The 23,523-nt window shown below is 40.7% G+C and overlaps 3 protein-coding genes across 3 annotated transcripts in view; 1 reads left to right on the top strand and 2 right to left on the bottom strand.

The window, feature by feature from the left end:
- LOC106586272 (glypican-6) overlaps window positions 1-4,021 on the top strand; it is a 123,784-nt gene extending 119,763 nt beyond the window's left edge. The window contains exon 9 of the mRNA XM_014173395.3: window positions 253-4,021. Within this exon, the coding sequence (XP_014028870.1) occupies window positions 253-470 (218 nt within the window). The 3' untranslated portion in view covers window positions 471-4,021. The remainder of the gene's footprint in view (window positions 1-252) is intronic.
- On the bottom strand, window positions 2,281-14,039 carry dct (L-dopachrome tautomerase-like). Its single transcript, NM_001123688.4, has 8 exons — window positions 13,546-14,039; window positions 12,047-12,346; window positions 11,392-11,492; window positions 11,133-11,299; window positions 6,323-6,508; window positions 6,055-6,196; window positions 4,718-4,919; window positions 2,281-4,574 (listed from the first exon to the last, which is right to left on the bottom strand). The coding sequence occupies exons 1-8, from the start codon at window positions 13,832-13,834 to the stop codon at window positions 4,402-4,404; spliced, it is 1,560 nt and encodes a 519-aa protein (NP_001117160.5). The 5' UTR covers window positions 13,835-14,039; the 3' UTR covers window positions 2,281-4,401.
- Window positions 14,040-19,107: 5,068 nt separating this feature from the next.
- Window positions 19,108-22,434, bottom strand: LOC100137092 (dopachrome tautomerase-like). Its single transcript, XM_014173392.3, has 8 exons — window positions 21,657-22,434; window positions 21,194-21,493; window positions 20,967-21,067; window positions 20,692-20,858; window positions 20,320-20,499; window positions 20,091-20,232; window positions 19,766-19,967; window positions 19,108-19,649 (listed from the first exon to the last, which is right to left on the bottom strand). The coding sequence occupies exons 1-8, from the start codon at window positions 21,946-21,948 to the stop codon at window positions 19,483-19,485; spliced, it is 1,551 nt and encodes a 516-aa protein (XP_014028867.3). The 5' UTR covers window positions 21,949-22,434; the 3' UTR covers window positions 19,108-19,482.
- Between the last annotated feature and the right edge of the window lie 1,089 nt (window positions 22,435-23,523).

Raw genomic sequence — 23,523 nt, 5'->3', positions numbered from 1 at the left:
TATTATATTGTTAAGAAATACTGTAGCTATACAGTTTTCCCAGTATACCTACTGTACAAGTATTGGATTTGTTGTTTTTTGTTTTTATACTTCACCTTTTCATGTTCAAAAAATGCAGTAATTATTTCTAAATTCATGTGATCACTTCAACGTTGAACATGTATTTTATATCAATAGTCCTCTCTCTGTTACTTTCTCAGTATATTTATTGACTGCTTACTGTGCCCTCTGTGTTCCTGTGCTGTTGTCCAGGTGATGAGGGCAGTGGCTCGGGCAGTGGCAGCGGCTGCACGGAGGCCTGCGTCACTGAGTTTGACTTTGCCAGCACCGAGGCACCGGTGGTGGGAGCGGACCGGAGCGGGAGCGGCCCGGTGGAGGATTCAGCAGCAGCCACACACCCTGCCCCCTCAGCAGCCCTGCTGGCCAGCCTGGCCCTCTCAGTCCTGGCACTGCACAGGCTATGGAGATAATGCTGGGGGAACTCACCCAACGTGGACAGAAGGATCTCTCTCTACGGTGTGTTTTTCTACTCAAGCAGACTGGAGCTACAGTCAAGCAGACAGTATTCAGGCAGCCTTGGCCTCTTCTCTGTTCTGGAGACAGCAGTCATGCATCCTAGATCCCCCTTCCTCCTCCTAAAGTGTCTGGTCATTGGTGCCATCCTTAGGCAGGACTTCACATGACTCCCGTCACTCCAAAATAGAAACAGATGATCCACCGTCAAACATTGTTCAAGAAGCCCAAAGGAATTACTTTTTTCTGGCATAAGGCAGATGTTATTAGGTCTCCATGAGAAAAAGTAATTGCACTTTTGGTCTATTTTTTTATGCTATAGAAGATTATTATGTTGTACCACTGTGAGATTGTGGAGAGGATGCACCAAGAGGTGATCAGAAGTTAGAACTAGAACTATGGTGTAAGGTGATCTCAGCTGGCAGGTATTTTACTTGTTTGGCAGGTCAGTAGTGCATTTCTTCATTCATAAAACAAACCCGAATTTCCCAAAATCACATAAAAATACCATATATACAGTATAGCTTTCACATTAATTGTTGATTTCTTCCTTGGTTCATCGGCTTTAAATATTATTGAATATTTTTCTACATTGACAGAAGATGATACATATGAAACATGTTTAACGTTAATCAGGTAAAGTATATATTCAAAAGTATGTGGACATCCCTTCAAATTAGTGGATTTGGCTATTTCAGCCACATCCGTCGCTGACAGGTGTATAAAATCGAGCACACCACCATGCAATCTCCATAGACAAACATTGGCAGTAGAATGGCCTTACTGAAGTATGTCAAATTTCTGCCCTGCTAGAGCTGCCCCGGTCAACTGTAAGTTCTGTTATTGTGAAGTGGAAACGTCTAGGAGCAACAACCGTTCAGCCGTGAAGTGGTAGGCCACACAAGCACACAGAACGGGACAGCTGACTGCTGAAGCGCATAGCGCGTAAAAATCATCTGTCCACAGTTGCAGCACTCACTACCGAGTTCCAAACTGTCTCTGGAAGCAATGTCAGCTCAAGAACTGTTAGTCGGGAGCTTCATGAAATGGGTTTCCATGGCCGAGCAGCCGCACACAAGACTAAGATCACCATGCGCAATACTAAGCGTCGGCTGGAGTGGTGTAAAGCTCGCCCCTCATTGGACCCTGGAGCAGTGGAAACACATTCTCTGGAGTGATGAATCACGGTTCACAATCTGGCAGTTCGACAGACGAATCTGGGTTTGGCAGATACCAGGAGAACGCTACCTGCCCAAATGCATAGTGCCAACTGTAAAGTTTGGTGGAGGAGAAATATTGGTCTGGGGCAGTTTTTCATGGTTCCAGCTAGGCCCCTTAGTTCCAGTGAAGAGAAATCTTAACACTACAGCATACAATGACATTCTAGGCGATTCTGTGCTTCCAACTTTGTGGCAACAGTTTGGGGAAGACCCTTTCCTGTTCAGCATGTCAATGCCCCCGTGCACAAAGCAAAGTTCATACAGAAATGGTTTGTCGAGATCGGTGTGGAAGTACTTGACTGGCCTGCACAGAGTCTGGGCCTCAACCCTATCGAACTCCTTTGGCATGAATTGGTGAAATAAATAAAATAAAAATTGGAACGCCGACTGCGAGCCAGGCCTAATCGCCCAACGTCAGTGCCCGACCTCACTAATGCTCTTGTGGCTGAATGGAAGCAAAGGGGGGACCAACTCCATATTAATGCCCATGATTTTGGAATTAGATGTTTTGACGAGCAGGTGTCCACATTCTTTTGGCCATGTAGTGTATCTAATATAAGTTTTTACCATTTACTGCATTCTGTTGTTTTGAGTGCAGATGTTATCATACCACAAAGAACCTCATCAGAATTATTGCTTTAGGTTATGTTATATGGTGATATCCACTATGTCAGATTTTCCCATAATTGGAGAGAATAAGAGAATGTCCAACTATTTAGAAAGGATCGGCCTACATTTATTGGTGTGAGGTTATTGAAAGTTTACATAATTTTTTCCCCTTATATTTTTTATATCCTCAGATATGAACCTTTACCTGATAACTCAGGATTGAGATATTTTTTATGTTAATTCAACTTTTTTTGAACTGCACATGCTTAACTTCATAAGCATATGTTCATCTAGTGTTTTCATTACCTGCAATGTGATGTCTAACTTCCCATCTGTAATTATGAAGGCAAATTTAGATACAGTAAGACACCATGTTCTAACAATTCTAGCAAGCACTTCTTATGAACTCAACTGAGGCCCTCCGACTTTTGAGGCCCTCAGATTTCAAGATTTCCAACATTTATTGACAAGATCATGAATTAATCCGTTTTATGGAAGATAAATGTGCAGTTAAAGTTAATGCACTTAAATATCTCTAATGTCAAGTGAGCTAATGTCAACATCTGTATTTAACTGTAACCACCAATGTCTTTATAATTCACAAGTAGATCTGACGAAATTACAGTACACATAATATTGATTCAAACCAAATGTTGTTTATATGTAGTTATTCACTCATTACTAAAAACAAGATGAGGTGCCAAATTGTAGTAGGTAAAAACATAGCACATTGAAGACAAAAAAATGCCAAAGGCAAAAAAAAAGGCCCCTTCATTTATCTCTGGCGCCTGAGTGGTTCTGTGTGCAGAGACAGGCTCAAAGCCGACCACAGCCACCTGTGAAATGAGAATCTTAGAAGGTAGAGAGTGTCTGGACAGGGTTGAACGCTCCAGTGAGGATAGGCAGTAGAGCGTACCTACAGAGACTGGGAAAGGATTGGCATTACTGAAGGGGGCGTACTGTATTTCCCCCCTCAAATGCTAACCAACAAAACCAGCCTCAAGTAGTATGGTGTTCTCAGAGGGCCGGCCGGTCAACTCTGTAAACCATGAAGGCCAGCTAAGCTAAGCATACATATCAAGGGAGTTAGCCAGTATTATATTAATATCCTTCAGCTCTTATTATCATCTCTTATTGGCCTTGTTGCAGCATATCAATTGTGAGCTTGCTTCGTTGCCTCTTGATAAACCAGTATTAGTGTTCACCTTGGCAAATGATGATGATGATGTGCAAAATAATAGAGAACAAACATTTTTGTCTCTTTGTCAGTGTGTCCTTAAAATAAGATTCTTTATTATGAATAATGATCTGGCAGGATGCAGATTTTATTTTTTTGTATTATTGCACTTTTAATGGTCATATTTTTCCTATATTTTGTCTTGTACTGTATGTTCATGGATCAGCAAAAGTAATGTAAAAAACAAATGTTTCAGAAACCTTATTCATCAACATTTCACACAATCAAATGCATTCTATTGTAACAACAACAAAAAAATACGATCATGATAATATCTTGCTTGGAGTTGGAAAACAGTTTCATGCCAATAAGGTTGATTATCTAGTTAACATAAAGACCGTACAAACAAATATGCCTTACAGTTTTTTAATGCAATTAAAATGGTTGCATCTGTGTTTTGTTACTCTTTCATGCAAATAAATATTTGTTAAAAAGATAATAATAGCTTTGCAATTTTTGAAAATGTTATTTAAATGCCTAACAGAAAAAAATCGATATATTATAATGGATTCTCCAATTAGGGACAAAAACTGGATAATGTCAATCTTAGGTAATAATGGATACAGTATAGGTGACAATATCATCATATTATTAAATCATTTCACATAAACAAAATGTCCTACTGTATGCTCTGTTATTTTTTTAAACAGAACAAGAACAGGATAGTGTAGGTAAAAGAAGATGCAAAGCACTAATACATTGTACTGTAAATTCCCATCAACAATGTCTGGTTTGACAGAGCGCGAGTAATTTAGTACTGAGGTACATTTCAACATGAGAAGCAACAAGGATACTAACCCAAAGTGTTACAGTACATACTGTTTAGGCTTCCTCTGTGTACTTTTTGTTGGTGAACTGTGCATTGATAAGGGGTTCAAAGCCACGTTTCCTGCGCTGCTGCAAGTAGAGGACCAAGACAAGTAGAAGAACCAGAAGACCCAGGAAAACACCGCCCAGGGTGGACCCCAGCACAAACACAAATCCACTGTCCGTAGCTGAGGAAGGGATTTAAGAAAAAAGATTTAACGCAAACAAGACCTTTATGAGAGCTTTCTTATTTCATTTTGACCTGATAATAAAATAAGAAAAAGTTGATGACGATTAATTTTATTGCAAAGACGACTGTGAAATCACTAACCATCCAGTGAAATGGCATAAGAATATCCCAGCTGGTCAGACGCAACGTAAATCTCTTCATTGGTCACAGGAGGGAAGAATGGCACCATGTTGTAATCTCTGTTGTGACCAATGGGGGCCATCTCATCGGGGAAACTGGAGTTTGGTGGAACAGACTTCCTCATCCACTCATCAAAAATGGCATCAGTGAAAGCATGGAGCACCTTTTAATGAGATAGAGAGTTATGTAATTTTAAAACATTTGGTAGCACTTTAAATTAAGTTGCCAACACTACATCAAATTGCCCTTTATTACTATGTAACTGCACAGTAATAACTGTAGTAACAATAAAGTAACCACATAGTTATTGCTATGCATTTACATTGTAATAGGGTTTAGTGGTATCAGGTATTACACAATTGGAACAAGGACTGTGTAATTCCACATCCACTTGCTGAAGGTTATCCCACATGTATCATTATTCATGTTATTCCACATGTTATTGTTCCCCTATGTAATTACACATTTGAAAGTCCCCTGTGAATTACAATGTTAATAATTAGTCAAACCAAAATATGACCTTGTTACATGTAACTACACTGCCATCAAATTCAAGTGTAATTCCAGGGTTGATACCATCTTGATCTAATGATGTAAATAGACTAGGACATGCGAGGCTGTTATATGCTAACTACATAATAATGAAATGCATTATTACCTACTGGGTTTCACTTCACATTAATAAGTAGCTTGGTCCTGTCTGGCTACATGATAATTACAAGTGTATCCCGTTCAACTATGTTGCTCTTACATTACTTTTTATTCTCTATAACCTTAGAAGCAGGTAAGAACACAGACTTAAATGTATTTAAAATAACCAGTAGTTAATTACATCAAGACGGTATCAACCCTGGTATTACCTGTGGATTTGGTGGCAGCGGCACTGTATAGTATAGTAACAAGGTCATATATTGGTTCAAGTTATTAAAATGATCATTCACAGGTGACTTTCAAACGTGTAATAACAAAACTAGTTACATAGTGGAACAAGAAAATATCTAATAATATCAGTGGGATAACCGTCAGCAAGTGGATGTGGAATTACAAAATTGTGTAACAACTTAAAGCGCCATAACTCTAGTATCATGTAATTACATAGTAACCACTGTGTTGTTATTACAGTTATTACTGTGTCGTTACATACATGATCACCTTCATTTAAGGTGATATCAAACGTTTAAGCATCTTCTGCACAGAAAACGGCTAACTACAAAATAGTTTACTTTATCCCACATGACAGTCAAATACAATACGGAAATACATGGACTCATAAGCAGTTGTACAAACTAGATCATTACTAGAAAGATGGGGTCATTGGCTGCGGAGTGAGATAGAGCGCTGGTTCCATTGAGGAAGGAGTGGACCAGGTTGTGCAGGTTGTTCACTGAGGAGTCAAGCTCTGCCTCGCCATCCGGCTTCTCATAGCCTTCAAGAGAATTCCTGTATAGAAAACAAATTACAGTTGGAAGTCAGAAACAATGCAATTTAGACAGATTACTCAACGTTATTTTATTGGATAATACCTTATGGGTAAAGTCCCAGGTCAGTGTCAATAGATTAGGTTACCTGAAGCTGAAGGTAGAGTTAGTGTAGAAGGGAGCGTTGTCAAAGTCTCTGATGTTTAAACAGCTTTTGACATCATTCATGGTGGGCAGACTCATGTCGGTCCTCGCGCCACCCATCTGACCTCTCCTAATGCTCCCCTCACTGGTCCCATTACAGAGAGTGACCAGGCGGTTATATTCATCCAGGCTGGGGAGGGGGGAAAATTCAAGCAACATTTTAGGACAGTGAGTCTGGTACAAAATATATGATGAAAATGTACCCAGTAGTATCAAAACCAGCATAGGCCCACAAAGCATAAACAGCACAGGTATAGTACATACAGGGCATGGTTTCCCAGACATGGATTAAGCCTAGTCCTTTACTTTCAATGAAACTTCTTAATTGAACATGCTTTTTAGTCCAGGACTAGGTTTTGGGCTAGATTCAATCCGATTGACATAGCGTTGTTTTTGCGGTGTCGAAGGTGGAACTTCTTGAGATCTGTCGACTCCACCAGTGGCTCGTTGCGTTATCGCAGAGACTGCCGTTGGATGCAACAAAACCACACTCGACTATAATCTGACAAATCCCATGCAGCCCACAGTTACAAGTTAGACTCATAGGCATAAATCCCTCCAGCCAAATGAACATGAAAACATGCGTTAGCCTAACCAGTGGCGACTCTACCTGTTTAGCTAAAAAATATATAATATATATATATATATATATATATATATATATATATACATTACCGTTCAAAAGTTTGGGGTCACTTAGAAATGACCTTGTTTTTGAAAGAAAAGCAAATTTATTGTCTATTCTTGTTCTGAGAAATGAAGGCTATTCCATGCGAGAAATTGCCAAGAAACTGAAGATCTCGTACAACGCTGTGTACTACTCCCTTCACAGAACAGCGCAAACTGGCTCTAACCAGAATAGAAAGAGGAGTGGGAGGCCCCGGTGCACAACTGAGCAGGAGGACAAGTACATTAGAGTGTCTAGTTTGAGAAACCGATGCCTCACAAGTCCTCAACTGGCAGCTTCATTAAATAGTACTCGCAAACACCAGTCTCAATGTCAACAGTGAAGAAGCGACTCCGGGATGCTGGTGCAATTTAGATTTTGGCCACTAGATGGCAGCAGTGTATGTACATAGTTTTAGACTGATCCAATGAACTTTTGCATTCTGTTCAAAATCTTGTATCCAGTCTGCCCAAATGTGCCTATTGGTTTATTGATACATTTTCAAGGTCATAACTGTGCACTCTCCTCAAACAAGGTGAACGTTAGCTAGTTAGCATTAGCCTTCAACATCTAGCTACATATTGAACTTCCATCCTCTCAGGCCATGGGTACTACAATGTATGAATTAATGGTTGGATCAGAATCGGCGTTATAATCATTGACCAGTACGGAGAATTAAGTAAAACCACAAGTCCAAATCTCTATCTCAATCCATGGCTAATTTAAGAAAGGGCCAATTTTAGCTAGCTGGCTAGCTAGCCACCAGATGACAACAACACAACGAGATGCAACAATACAAGTCAATGACGTATGCTCTAAATGGGAATGCCAAATCCAAGCTGGCTTCCCTTTACACTTTTTTTGGGTGTGCCAGGACTTGCTCAGTTTAGCTCAACACTAATTGGCAAAACTTGTATACTTTTTTTATGAAGGGAGGCCAGATGCTCGCTGGCTTACCTAGCCTTCAATGCTACGGTCAGCAACAATTCAATTGGACCACACAGCGTCTGATAGATGGCCTATACGTAGAGAAACATAGGGATGCTGTTTCGCTCGCTCAGATGCTTTCTCTTGTGAGATACATTCAGCCTCTTGTGAATTGAAAGAAAATTATGAAACAGAGAGATGAAAGACATTTTCACTTTTGGTAGATTTTTGGGGGAAGCCTGGCTTCCCTTGGCATCCATGAATACACACCACTGGCTCTTATCTGCACATCGTTCCCTTATGCCATACTTGTTACATCTCAATTGCTATTTTGCTTACGGTGCATTCGGAAAGTATTACATTTACATTTACATTTGAGTCATTTAGCAGACGCTCTTATCCAGAGCGACTTACAGTAGTGAATGCATACATTTAATTTAATTTCAAATATTTATTTTTTCTTTAAAAAAAATGTTCTTCCCCGTACTGGGCCCCCCGTGGGAAACGAACCCACAACCCTGGCGTTGCAAACACCATGCTCTACCAACTGAGCTACAGGAGGAATATTTTGAGTACATTTCTGATTTGAGTCTTGAGCTAAAAAAGTTTAAAGAACCATTGTATGATCTAAAAACCATCTGATGCAAGACGGTTCCAAGACATAACTCACTGTATTCTGACCCTTTCTCCTTTTCCACATTTTGTTACATTACAGACTTATTCTAAAATTGATTAAATAAAACAATTTCCTCATCAATCCACATACAATACTCCATAATTACAAAGTGAAAACCGGTTTAGAAATGTTTATCAAATTAAATAAAAATAAAAAACAAAAATACTTTATTTACATAAGTATTCAGAGCCGTTGCTATGAGACTCGAAATCTAGCTCAAGCGTATCCTTGAGATGTTTCTACAACATTGATTGGAGTCCACATGTGGTAAATTCAATTGATTGGACATGATTTGGAAAGACACACCTGTCTATATAAGGTCTCACAGTTGACAGTGCAGGTCAGAGCAAAAACCAAGCCATGAAGTCGAAAGAATTGTCCGTAGAGCTCCGGGACAGGATTGTGTCGAGGCACAGATCTGGGAAAGAGTACCAATAAAAACTTCCACCATCCCTATGGTGAAGCATGGTGGTGGCAGCATCATGCTGTGGGGATGTTTTTTAGTGGCAGGGAGACTAGTTAGGATTGAGGGAAAGAGGAACGGAGCAAAGGACAGAGAGATCCTTGATGAAAACCTGCTCCAAAGCGCTCAGGACCTCAGAATGGGGTGAAGGTTCACCTTCCAACAGGACAACGACCCTAAGCACACAGCCACAACAACGCAGGAGTGGCTTCAGGACAAGTGTCTGAATGTCCTTAAGAGGCCCAGCCAGAGCCTGGACTAGAACCCAATCGAACATCTCCGGAAAGACCTGAAAATTGTTGTGCAGCGACGCTCCCCATCTAACCTGACAGAGCTTGAGAGGATCTGCAGAGAAGGATGGGAGAAACTCCCCATATACAGGTGTGCCAAACTTGTAGCGTGATACCCAAGAAGACTCGAGGCTGTAATTGCTGCCAAAGGTGCTTCAACAAAGTACTGAATAAAGGGTCTAAATACTTATGTGAATGTGATATTGAAGTTTTTTATTTGTATACATTTGCAAAAACAAATGTTGCTTTGTCATTATGGGGTATGTAGCTCAGTTGGTAGAGCATGGTGTTTGCAACGCCAGGGTTGTGGGTTCGATTCCCACGGGGGGCCAGCACAGGGAGAAAAAAAATATGAAATGTATGCATTCACTACTGTAAGTCGCTCTGGATAAGAGCGTCTGCTAAAATGACTAAAATGTAGATTGATGAGGGGGAAAAAACGATTTCATCCATTTTAGAATAAGTCTGTAATGCAACAAAATGTGGAATAAGTCAAGGTGTCTGAATACTTTCTGAATGCACTGTAGGTCTATCTCATTAGTAACTTATTCATCATTTTAGGCAATTTTGGAATGATGCATTTCTTTGTCCTGCTTACTTTGTGAATTATAATTAGTTCATGTGCTTTTCTCCATGAGGAGGGGATACTATAATGTTGTTGGGTCTGTAACCATGTTTGCCAGTAAGTAATAGACCCATGTAATTCCAGTTGATATTGCGAGGGTTGTTTTGTTTGGCCTAATAAAATACTTCAAATGGTAGGTTAACAGTGTCTCTCTCGCTCGCTCTCTCTCTCTCTCTGTGGGGACTTAAAGAAGAATAAAGTTAACATTTATCTGAACTAACGCCTATCTGAATTTCTAACCATTTTGAAAGTGCTGAACGAAGGCCTACCTCGCCGCAGCTTGTTTGCTTGCACTTGCTTATACTTGGAGCTTAGTTTTAGTGACATAAGAACAGACATCATGAATCTACTGAACATAAATGTAATAATGTTTGTGTATGGTTTAAAAGTCAAAACCGATGTCAGCATTAGTTATTATTGAAGGATAATGCCGTTTTTATCAAGTTACACAAATCCACAAGGAGTCAGTAGAAACCATATTTGTTTAAGCAAGTCAGCAATATCAGCTATTGTTTTTAAAAAGGCAGTAAAGGAGGATGAATGAACGTTTCCGCTGCCAGATGAGGCTACGCTGATAGCCAGATGTAGCGGTAATAAGGATCCATTCCATGATGCTGAAAAGAAAGCTCCTCTGTCGGGACAGATTTATGTAGGCTCTAACAGTTTGTGGGCACCGTTTGTCACCGTTATAGTTTAATGAATGTATTGTTTAGTGTTGTGTGGTGTAGTGTAGCCTATTTGCTGGCATGCATCTAAAAGAATTGGTTGAGTTTGCCCTACCAAGATTTACATGCTAAAATTGCCACTGAGCCTAACATATCAATGATTTGATATTTGAGAGTCATTATTTCTAATATCGATAATGCCTGCACTTTCGAGCGCAGGTTTGAACCTCTAACACAGTAGGGATAATAATGAAGTGGTTTGTGACACATGAGAGCAGCCGCTCACCGATATGTCACCTCATACCACAGTTGCACCTCCAACCCCACCAAAACATTGGTGGTTAACACTGGTTAACGCACGGTCTGATTGAATCCAGGCCTTAATCTGTTTCCGGGTAACCTGCCCACAATGTTTTAACTCATTTCTGTCCAAAAACGCACCTGTCGCACACCACTCCCCAATTGGAGAACCTGGACTGGTTACTGATGAGGGAGGGGTTGTCTGGGTTGCGTCCCCCCAGGAGAGAGTCTGTGCAGACGTCACACTCAGTCTGCCCTGTGGCAAAGTTCCAGTATGGAACAGCAAAGTTCTCATTGCCAGTCAGTCTCTGCAGAATTGAGGAAAGGTTTACTTCCATTCTCATCAATATTTGAAGCCGTTTTTCACGTCTTTCTCGTCATCATTCAAACCCACTCTTACCTGCAGGTCTCTCTCCAGACTGAGTAGGTGGTATCTGTGCCAGGTGATGAAGGCTGGTCCTTTGTGGGAGAAGTCAATGGCCTTGAAAGGACGACCTGGACCTACAGAGAAACACAAGGTTTTTCATGAGCAACTTCTGAATGTTCTCTTCTGCTATCTATACAATACATGGAGATTGGAGAGTTTTATATAAACATATAACTAGTAAATAAGTAACACAGCAAGTGATACATTTAGAACATTTGTCTTTCATTTATGTTCCAACCAAGAAGGGATTAGCTTGAAGGTTGAATGTCATTTAATATACACTGAATGTACAAAACATTAAGAACACCTGCTCTTTCCATGACGTAGACAAGCTATGATCCTTTATTGATGTCGCGTGTTAAATCCACTTCAATCAGTGTAGATGAAGGGGAGGAGACAGGTAGAATTTTTTTTTTTTATGACTTGAGACAATTGAGCCATGGATTGTGTATGTATGCCATTCAGAGTGAATGGGTGAGACAAAATATTGAAATGCCTTTGAACAGAGTATGGTAGTAGGCACCATTTTATGTCAAGAACTGCAACGCTGCTGTATATTGAAATATATTGTAATTATTATTTCATCTATAAATGTATGAAATTATAAAATAATCAATGGGTGTTGTACCTAGAAGTGTGTCTCTGACAGAGTAGTAATGCTGCCACACAAAGAAGTCGTAGATGGAAATATTGGAGAACTGGGGCTGGGTTCCATTGGGCCCCAACAGGCCCAGCCAGTGTTGTGTGGCGATGACATAGTCTGGGTGGGTGGTGTTCTTGGCCCGGTCCAACACATCCAGAAACTCCTGAAGCTCAGCTGGAGTCAGAGAGTGGATGTTCTTCCTCACCACCGGGGCTTTACGTACGTCACAGTTTGGTCCTGTCCAGCCAAACTTACACTGGCCACAGTCGAAGCCACCAAAGTTACCTAGACACATGAAGGGAATATAGATAATGTAAATCAAGTATATGGGAACAGTCAAAAATGTGGACCATTCCTTAAACTTATGGGGACAGTTCAATTATCACAATTCCCAATTATCACAATTCCCACCTAAAGGGCAACTCCGCAACTTTTCAACCGCAATCTCCAGCACCAAACTAATGCCTACATATGTGAAAAGGGCGCATTTCGACGTTTTGCATAAAAAATACAATGTTAAAAGTGTTAACAAATGTTAAAAATAGTGACATGGGGAGCAAGAAAATGTATTATTTAACCTTTCTTTAAATAGGCATGTTAGTTAAAAACGAATTCTTATTTACTACCCTGGCCAAACCTTAACCCGGACGACGCTGGGCCAATTGTGCACAGCCCTATGGGACTCCCAAACACGGCCGTTTGTAATGCAGCCTAGAATCAAACCAGAGTCTGTAGTGACACCTCTAGCACTGAGATGCAGTACCTTAGACTGCTGCGCCACTCGGGAGCCCTCCCTCTGGCTAGACAATACCCTCCCTCTGGCTAGAAACTCATTGCAGGTTTTGAAAATCCCTGTTTTTCTTACTTTTAATCCTATTATGTCACAGGGAAGCATTTTTTAGGACCTTCTCATCTTATCTCTTTAACCACAGATCATAGAAACATTCCGTTTTCATTTGTAGACACTGGTTTGGTGCTAAAGATAATTCATATGTGGATGAAAAGTGGTGAAGTTGCCCTTTAGCAATTTTCAATCGTTGTTTTAGGTTCTAATGTGATCCAAACAAAAAGCTATATTTTTCAATAGTGAACACTGATTTGCTGAAAGCATTTATTTAAGACTTAAAGGCGCAATCAGCAGTTGAAACAATAACAAACCCACTCCCGGCCCCTGATTCGATAAAAAGCTGAGGGATGGGGCTGGAGAAATGTAACCACTCTCAAATTCATAGACAGAGTTTAACCATGTTTTTAGGCTATATAGTGTTTGTTTATATTAACTTTGTTTACAAACATTGGAGTAAAACAAGCTTATATTTTGGTGTCTGATGGGATACAACAGTTGAACTTAGCTTATGAGGCATTTATACGTTATTTTCTTCAATAATCAATGGGTACATATCATTAATTTACAAGTCCAAAAATGTATGCTGCAACTGCACATGCCCCCTTTAAATGTAGCACTTCATTTTAATTTGACTTACCAGAGCACCTGCATGTCCGATTGAAGAATTTGATAGGCCACCTTTCTCGATCATCAACATTTCTCAACCTATACGGTCCGCCCCAGGGTTTGGTACTGACTCTGATGTCGGAGCAGTTTCCTCGTCCAGATAAAGATCCACACACATTAGCAGGATCAGAGCCGAGAGCAGGGCAGCACTGCTTTGAGACGATCCCCTCCACCGTGCTGCAGACTCGAGGAAACTGAGCCTCTGTAGAATCGGGCCGTGTCACAAAACAAACCAAACCTAGCACCAGCGCCTTGATCATCTTCAACACCTCTTGTCCTCGTATGGCCACTCACAAACCAGTTTGTACACCAGTTCACAGCAATTACGTGCTCAATTATTTCCCCCTAAAGGGTATGGAATCACATTTGTAACGCTCCTCAGTTGTGTATTCAACATTTGGCTACAGTCATAAATATAATTTCACGAGGGACAGCCTGAGAGAAAGTACACTGTGATCCAGTCAGTCTCAGGAACGTTAAAAAAGCTTCCAATGTATGTGCCCTCTATAAGTATGGTCAGAAAGGATTAAGATCATGGTCTCGTGGTAATCACCTGACACACGAGAACTATGAGCTGGACTCATACCAGAGTCCAGTGAAACGCCTCAGGCCAAAATACTTAGGGTGTTGGGTAGTCAACAGAATATGGTATCTACAGGTCCATATACTGTGAAACTCACAATATTGTCCCTTGAATAATCCAACAAAAAGTTCACACAATTTAACAATAGATATTGAAATCCGATCACTTTTGCAAGTCTGATAACCTACTAATTATAATCCAGTCAGGCCTCCCGAGTGGTGCAGTGGCCTAAGACACTGCATCGCAGTGCTTGCTGTGCCACTAGAGATTCTGGGTTTGAGTCCAGGCTCTGTCACAGCCGGCCGCGACCGGGAGACCCATGGGGTGGCGCACAATTGTCTGGGTTAGGGGAGGGTTAGGCTGGCAGGGATATCCTTGTCCCATCGTGCACTAGTGACTCCTGTGGTGGGCTGGGCACAGTTGCCAGGTGTACAGTGTTTCCTCTGACACCTTGGTGCGGCTGGCTTCTGGGTTAAGTGGGCATTGTGTCAAGAAGCAGTGTGGCTTGGTTGGGTTGTGTTGGAAGACGCATGGCTCTCGACCTTTGCCTCTCCTGAGTCTGTACGGAAGTTGCAGCAACAAGACTGTAACTACCAATTGTGGAGAAAAAAGGTCATAGAGAATTATAAAACAAACTATAATCCAGTCATCAGTTCTGTTTAGTGTAATTTATAAGGTTGTTTTTGCCATTTTATCGCATGACATATCATTCATATAACCTTAAATTGTTTAAATCATGATAGCCTAGTACTACAAAACATGGCTCACATAGTTCATGCAAAGAAATCTTCATCTGAACACAAAAACTAAAGAGACTTCCGAATCACGCAAGTTATGTTTACTACAACTCTGCATCGGGAAAAACAGATTAAAATACCTTGATCAGATTGTGCTAATTTTGGCGTATGGAGGCCATGCGGATTAAGAACATGCAGGCTGAAATGTTATACTTCGACCAATTATTTCCCTTTTCTCTGGTATAATCTAAACTATGTTCAGACTTTTCAGTCTAATGCTGTACTTCTGGTGTATTACTGTACCAAATCTCCTTTCTTTTTACGTATTTCAACAAGTCCTCAGGTCATGAGATATTTGTCCTCTGAGATTTTAGTACAGAGCTTGCTGAAAGGGTCACCCTTGTGACAAGAAAGTTCCCCAACCACAACCAAACTCTTACATTTAGACTGTTAAAGTATGCTACTCTGGTAGGGTTGTTTCTATGGACTGGGAGAGTTAAATTACATTTTTGCCTTAAGCAACATAATGAACAAGTAGGCTATATTGTATACTGGAGTACTAAGAATTTGTTATCTTATACTGCGCTGGGAAAAAGTCATCAAACGATTGTTGAATCTTTCTTAGAACCAAGCATTCTTCGTTCTGTGGGAGGAGCTCCAAAAACATCAACGAAGGTATATGATGCTTGGTACGCCAGTGCAGAAATGTCTGATGTCATATGCTTTGTGCTCGTGTGATTAGCTAGATTTTCCCTTCCACCTCTTACCTATGGCCTGGCATGTGACTGTTGAGTGAAAAGTCACAAGAATACCTAAACTCAGCAACAAAAAAAGAAACGTCCTCTCACTGTCAAGTGCGTATATTTTCAGAACATTTTACATGTGTAAATATTTGTATGAATATAACAAGATTCAACAACTGAGACATAAACTGAACAAGTTCCACAAACATGTGACTAACAGAAATGGAATAATGTGTCCCTGAACAAAGGTGGGGTCAAAATCAAAAGTAACCGTCAGTATCTGGTGTGGCCACCAGCTGCATTAAGTACTGCAGTGCATCTCCTCCTCATGGACTGCACCAGATTTGCCTGTTCTTGCTGTGAGATGTTACCCCACTCTTCCACCAAGGCACCTGCAAGTTCCCAGACATTTCTGGTGGGAATGGCCCTCGCCCTCACCCTCCGATCCAACAGGTCCCAGACGTGCTCAATGGCTTCGCTAGCCATGGCAGAACACTGACATTCCTGTCTTGCAGGAAATCACGCACAGAACGAGCAGTATGGCTGGTGGCATTGTCATGCTGGAGGGTCATGTCAGGATGAGCCTGCAGGAAGGGTACCACATGAGGGAGGACGATGTCTTCCCTGTAACGCACAGCATTGAGATTGCCTGCAATGACAAAAAGCTCAGTCCGATAATGCTGTGAAACACCGCCCCAGACCATGACGGACCCTCCACCTCCAAATCGATCCCACTCCAGAGCAGAGGCCTCGGTGTAACACTCATTCCTTCGACGATAAACGCGAATCTGACCATCACCCCTGGTGAGACAAAACCGTGACCCGTCAGTGAAGAGCACTTTTTGCCAGTCCTGTCTGGTCCAACGACAGTGGGTTTGTGCACATAGGTGACGTAGTTGCCGGTGATGTCTGGTGAGGACCTGCCTTACAACAGGCCTACAAGCCCTCAGTCCAACCTCTCTCAGCCTATTTCGGACAGTCTGAGCACTGATGGAGGGATTGTGCGTTCCTGGTGTAACTCGGGGAGTTGTTGTTCCCATCCTGTACCTGTCCCGCAGGTGTGATGTTCAGATGTACCTATCCTGTGCAGGTGTTGTTACATGTGGTCTGCCACTGCGAGGACGATCAGCTGTCCGTCCTGTCTCCCTGTAGTGCTGTCTTAGGCGTCTCACAGTACAGACATTGCAATTTATTGCCCTGGCCACATCTGCAGTCCTCATGCCTCATTGCAGCATGCCTAAGGCATGTTCACGCAGATGAGGAGGGACCCTGGGCATCTTTCTTTTGGTGTTTTTCAGAGTCAGTAGAAAGTCCTCCTTAGTGTCCTAAGTTTTCATAACTGTGACCTTAATTGCCTACCATCTGTAAGCTGTTAGTGTCTTAATGACCGTTCCACATGTGCATGTTCATTAATTGTTTATGGTTCATTGAACAAGCAGTATTTAAACCCTTTACAATGAAGATCTGTGAAGTTATTTGGATTTTTACAAATTATCTTTGAACGACAGGGTCCTGAAAAAGGGTTGTTTCTTTTTTTGCTGAGTTTACATATACGGCTAGTGAGGGCATGTGATCATTTTTTACAAATAAATTCTAATCCGCTAATAAAAATAAAAAATGGAATCCAAGAAAAAAAGTCCTGAGTCCCGAAATACATTTTTTAATTAAACAAATACTATTCTGTGAAGATTTGTAGAAACAATTTGCTGGTATTTTAACACTGTCCATTATTGTCATAAAGAAAGATACACTAATATGTTGTTTATTTAATGGACACAATCATATTTTCTCTCTGCAAGTCTACGCAGTTGCTGAATTACTCAAAAGCCAACATTTTATGGACCTAATGTAAGAAATCAACAGAAAGAGTCAGAATGTAGTGTGGTTATCAAGAGAGAAAATAGCCCCTCCCTTTGTGTGACCATACCTCTTAGATAGGGTTAGATGTTAAGTCCCCTATATAGGGGACTGTGAGCTGTTCTGGACCGGTTCTGACTGACGAGTGAACGAGGCAGGGTCCAGTGCCTTATAGTGCCAGAAAGCTCCATCAATCTGCTTTCCACTATGACTCTGTCAATGGGGCTGACTTGAAGTCTCAGGTTTCAGACCCACATTTGCATAGGGAGTGAGTGTCACATTTTCTGACCTATCCAGACAAAGAATCGCTTTTATTTGTATATTTTCGTAAACTATGTACTTGAGCTTGTGTACTCAAAAGTGACTGCGCCACAGTAATTTATAACTATTTTACCCGAAAGGTGAGATCTAGACCTTTCTAGAAGAATGCAGCATTAGTAGTTATTGTTTATGGCAATCTCATAAAAAAAATATATATATATTTTGTGTATGTCTATTTGTAGGTTGGCATTTATTGTTATGAATCTTGACCTGGAGGCAGCTCTACAGAATGGTCACTAACTAGCACAGCCACAAAGTTATAAAATCTGATTTTAAACCTGACCCTAACCTTAACCTTAACCTTAACCACACTGCTAACACTCATTTTAAATTAAGACCAAAAAGTAGATGTTTGTTTTCATGAATTTTTACGGTATAACCCATTTTGACTTTGAAGTTGCCCCATTTAGTGGAAATAGCTCAGTTCTGCCTCCATGGCAAGATTCATGACAACCATAAACTTACTGTCTATTTAGGCGGTAATATACATTTTGACATAACATTCAAGAGGTATGTAAATTCTACACATTCCTAGGGGTTACCAAACATTCTGCTTCATGACCTACCAGGGTTAAGCAGTGAAAAAAACATACCCAGACCAAAATAATAAGTTAATAATTGATTAATAAAACCCTCTTCTTCATAACATTTAACTGGATGTGGATTTGAGTAGGGGCTCTTGTGACCAATTTTAAGAAACCGACTGTATAATAATGACATTATTTGTAAGTACAAAAAATGCCACCACCTGTCGCGTCCCACAAGTGGGTGCCGACACACAGTATGGGAGCCATTGCCTTATACAACGGGTACTATAAGGTTCACTGCACTTAACAGGATTAGCCAGTAGGATTACTGGAAAAAGCCAAATGGAATGTGTTATAGAAATTATAAAGAAGAAGTGAATTGAGTAAACCATGGAGTTATAATATATTTCAAGTAAAACTTAATGCACACAATTGAATTTGTATTTGTATTTATTATGGATCTCTTCCTGGGGTAAAGCAAAATTAAGGCAGTTGAGGTTTACGGTTTACTGAATGTTTTGTCCCAAATACAATGCTTTTAGTTTTAGAAATATTTAGGGCTAACTTATTCCTTGCCACCCACTCTTCGTCAAGTGTTGCAGTCATTTCAATCGCTGGAGTAGCTGACGTGTATAGTGTTGAGTCATCCGCGTACATAGACACTCTGGCTTTACTCAAAGTCAGTGGCATGTTGTTAGTAAAAATGTAAAAAAGCAAGGGGCCTAATAGGCAAACAAAGGAAAGGAAAGATAACTGGAATCAGAATCAAAGGGTGTACAAATATTTATTCTCAAACATAAGCTACATTTTTGTCCAAGACATAGAATCAAACATTACAGAACAAGAACTGAAAATGGGCTCTCAATAAATGAATAAATATTCAGTAAATGTTCATTATTCTGTATGGGTTCATCCCTTGTGTGGTTCTGATTGGCTGAATATAAATATTACAGGTCTCAAACATTCTACCCTCAGGGTTTTATGTTGATGAAATAAGTACTTAGCTTGAGTTACAGTATGTTTCAATTGATCCAATAAGTATGGCTGTGTATTACGTTAATATGAACATTGCATACAAGCTTAATCAAATAAACCGTAGTCTTTCTTTGGGTTACTGTTAGACTTTAGCTCAAGAAAAGTTCAAGAGTTGTCTATGTACTTTCTATTGTATTGTATTAAGGGTTCAAAGCCATGCTTTCTTCGCCGGTGCAGCATGTAAACCACGACTACCATGAGCACAGCCAGTAGGCCCATGAAAATGCCTGTCAAAGTAGTTCTCACGACAAATACAGGATTACCGTCATTCTCTGAAAGACAAATGGAAAGAAAGCAAACTCTGAAATGAATTGGTGCTTACTTCATTTTCTTACCATTAGCGTTGAATGCGTAGTGCAAATGCCTGTTGAAATGTTGAATCACTTACCATCCAGTGAAATGGCATAAGAATATCCCAGCTGGTCAGACGCAACGTAAATCTCTTCATTGGTCACAGGAGGGAAGAATGGCACCATGTTGTAATCTCTGTTGTGACCAATGGGGGCCATCTCATCGGGGAAACTGGAGTTTGGTGGAACAGACTTCCTGATCCACTCATCAAAAATGGCATCAGTGAAAGCATGGAGAACCTATACAAATACATTTCTTAGTTATACAAACTAAGTAAAAACGCATTATTATTATGAAATGTACATGCACTTGTTTTGTTTTATTGAATTAAATGATATCTTATTTGTTTTATTTTTCATTACTAGAAAGATGGGATCATTGGCTGCGGAGTGAGACAGAGCGCTGGTTCCATTGAGGAAGGAGTGGACCAGGTTGTGCAGGTTGTTCACTGAAGAGTCAAGCTCTGCCTCACCATCTGGCTTGTCATAGCCTTCAAGAGAATTCCTGTTAACAACAGGTCATATTTTATCGTTAGCATACACACATAACACTTTTGCCAAGAGAAAAAGTGAGTTATCGAAGGAAAATGACCTGAAGCTGAAGGTAGAGTTAGTGTAGTAGGGAGAACGGTCAAAGTCTCTGAGTCTGAGACAACTCCTGACGTCATTCATTGTGGGAAGACTCATGTTGCTCCTCCCTACCTGACCTCTCCTTATATGTCCCTCACTGGTCCCATTACACAAAGTGACCAGGCGGTTATATTCATCCATGCTGGGAGAGAAGACAGATGTTATTTAATTATGAATAGAGATGCTATCCCCTGTACACATAAGTGAAGGTACGCGCTTGTGTGCATGCGTGCACACAAACACAAACACACATGCGTGCAGGCACAGACACAAATACTCATTCACCTATGCTTAGCCACATACACTCAGCATTTTGACACAAATTGCTCCAGACCTGTTACACACCACCCCCCAATTGGAGAACCTGGACTGGTTACTGATGAGGGAGGGGTTGTCTGGGTTGCGTCCCCCCAGGAGAGAGTCTGTGCAGACGTCACACTCAGTCTGCCCTGTGGCAAAGTTCCAGTATGGAACAGCAAAGTTCTCATTGCCAGTCAGTCTCTGCAGAAGAGAGGTCATTCTGCTATACACATTCTGTAGACATTTCCCATTAACGTGCATACTCGTGAGAATAATAAGGCCACAATGAAATGACCTCCTCACTCTTACCTGCAGGTCTCTCTCCAGACTGAGTAGGTGGTATCTGTGCCAGGTTATAAAGGCAGGTCCTTTGTGGGAGAAATCAATGTGTTTGAAAAGACGTCCAGGTCCTAGAAAAGATTAAACGTACTGGTCACAGATATGTAATAGATATTCAATTGTTTAACATTGTGCACATGTAAATGGTCATCATTATACTTTCTTGTTTGGTTGTTTGTGTGGTACATCACATTTACCAAGGAGCGTGTCTCTGACAGAGTAGTAATGCTGCCATGTAAAGAAGTCGTAGATGGAAATATTGGAGAACTGGGGCTGGGTTCCATTGGGCCCCAGCAGGCCCAGCCAGTGCTGTGTGGCGATGACATAGTCTGGGTGGGTGGTGTTCTTGGCCTGGTCCAACACATCCAGAAACTCCTGAAGCTCAGCTGGAGTCAGAGAGTGGATGTTCTTCCTCACCACCGGGGCTTTACGTACGTCACAGTTTGGTCCTGTCCAGCCAAACTTACACTGGCCACAGTCGAAGCCACCAAAGTTACCTAGACACATGAAGGGAATATAGATCATAATGTAGCTATGCTGTACAACATACTAATACACTTTTGTACATGTAATTTTAACCTAAAGTTAGATCCTTATATAGATAATAGAGATCCCTTAGAGGAAGTTTAACATTTTCAATATTATAACTTCAATACTTACCGAAGCACCTGCAAGTTTGATTAAAAAATTTTGTTGGCCACCTTTCACGGTCATCTCGGTTTCTCAACCTATACGGTCCGCCCCAGGGTTTGGTACTGACTCTGATGTCGGAGCAGTTTCCTCGTCCAGATAAAGATCCACACACATTAGCAGGATCAGAGCCGAGAGCAGGGCAGCACTGCTTTGAGACGATCCCCTCCACCGTGCTGCAGACTCGAGGAAACTGAGCCTCTGTAGAATCGGGCCGTGTCACCAAAAAAAAATGCCCCAGCACCAGCACCAGAGCCCTCATCTTTCACGCAGCTGTAATCTTCTGCCTTCTCCCTAAAAATTGATTTGTACACCTGTTCACAGCAATGATGTGGTCAATAAGTTCCAATAAGACACAGAGATGGAACTAATTCAATGTCATGGTCTTTGCCTTTCCCATTTAAAAATAAAAAATTAATTCAAGGCCCACTTCGTAATTTCCAACCCATTCAGCACAATTACAGATAGCATTGACAGTGGGCTGCAGGCCTCCAGTAAATTCACCCGTTCTTCCCAGAAATTATAAAATAAGATTTCTGGGGACAAGTGATAAAACTACCCACCCTGTGTCTTTTAAGAACCCAGAGAACAAAGATGTCCGTACGTTTGCACAATGCTTGCCCTCAGTTAAAGATCCCGTGGTAGCAGATGAGGAAAAATAAAAAGTATTGGGCCTCCAGGCAATTGATCATGTGACAAGATAAGCCTTAGTTTTTTCTCCTACCGTTCATGTGGTGCCCATTCCCAACCACAGAAGTACCACAGTGACTGTAACAATTTGACATTATTCACACCACTTTCAACTCTACCATTGCTTTCTAAAACTGCCCTCTGGCAGAAGGCATGAATTTCAACTTTGGTGCTTTTAATGCAAAAAAGGCATAGTTCAGTAGGTGTTTCATCTCCACAGTCATGAACAATTTGAACATTTTAAATAATTTTTATCATCATTCGTCTACCTTTCTCTGTTTACTGTTTAGTAACCTTTCATGTACTCAGTATGTGACTACAGTCATACTGGTATCATCTGATAGACCCCTAAGGAACTCTTTCAAATCATGTGTTCAACTGAATGTTGCCCCTGACCTCGATGAGTATGCACTTTTCAACAAAAAAACTTCAGAATTTGTGCATATGCTTCTCATCATGTACCACAAGCAATCATATTTTCTTGGACTCAAAAATCCTTATGGTTAACCATTCATTTCAATAGATCTTTAGAACACTTTGAATGAATTACATGATATCCTAAATCAAGCTTTTGTATTTCATGGAATGTGAAATCTGTCATATAGAACCCCAAAGCCTCCATTGAAACACATGGTGGTGCTAGAGAGCCATCTTTGAAATACAATGGTGGCAAGTGTACTGGAAAATAAGTATTTGAGGGTATGTACACAGTTGTATAAGTTACTTCTTATGTGCAGCTTGTCACTGTAGTCCAGCACTCCAATGTTACATGGTACAATTTCTTCCTGCTATAGCTTTAGAAAGTATAAGCTTTACTAGGTAAATGGGTTGTTACCGGCGTTGTTTCACGAAATGAGCGCCTTTTGGGTCCCTTTGATATTTTAAATAGACATTGTGCACAAATATATATATTTTTATCTATATATTTTATATTTATTAAATGAAGTTCCCTTTAATATAGACCACGTGGAAAATGCAATAAATCAGCATGTTGATATTTCCCTCTGTGCATCCTCTGTGCATCCTCTGTGCATCCTATGGAGATTTGAACCCATTTAACCCCGAAATGTATTCGAGTGTTCACCATCATTGTAAAGCCCTAGTTAATTTGTTGCTTTGACAAAGTCATTTCTAAAGATCATTATTG

Source organism: Salmo salar, chromosome 25 (genome assembly GCF_965601325.2).
Source record: "Salmo salar chromosome 25, fSalSal1, whole genome shotgun sequence".
Taxonomy (NCBI): domain Eukaryota; kingdom Metazoa; phylum Chordata; class Actinopteri; order Salmoniformes; family Salmonidae; genus Salmo; species Salmo salar.
The sequence above is the reverse complement of the archived record's forward strand: the minus strand, read 5'-3'. Positions and strand labels throughout refer to the sequence as shown.

Excerpts from the sequence above, each read along its gene's own strand:
- dct (NM_001123688.4), bottom strand. The coding sequence starts at position 13,834 with ATGATCAAGGCGCTGGTGCTAGGTTTGGTTTGTTTTGTGACACGGCCC. Across the intron at positions 4,920-6,054 it reads CCAATGACCCCATCTTTCTA|GTGCTCCATGCTTTCACTGA; the intron begins GTAATGATCTAG and ends TCTCATTAAAAG. Across the intron at positions 4,575-4,717 it reads TTATGCCATTTCACTGGATG|CTACGGACAGTGGATTTGTG; the intron begins GTTAGTGATTTC and ends TCCCTTCCTCAG.
- LOC100137092 (XM_014173392.3), bottom strand. The coding sequence starts at position 21,948 with ATGAGGGCTCTGGTGCTGGTGCTGGGGCATTTTTTTTTGGTGACACGG. Across the intron at positions 21,494-21,656 it reads TCAAACTTGCAGGTGCTTCG|GTAACTTTGGTGGCTTCGAC; the intron begins GTAAGTATTGAA and ends TCATGTGTCTAG. Across the intron at positions 21,068-21,193 it reads TGTCAGAGACACGCTCCTTG|GACCTGGACGTCTTTTCAAA; the intron begins GTAAATGTGATG and ends AATCTTTTCTAG.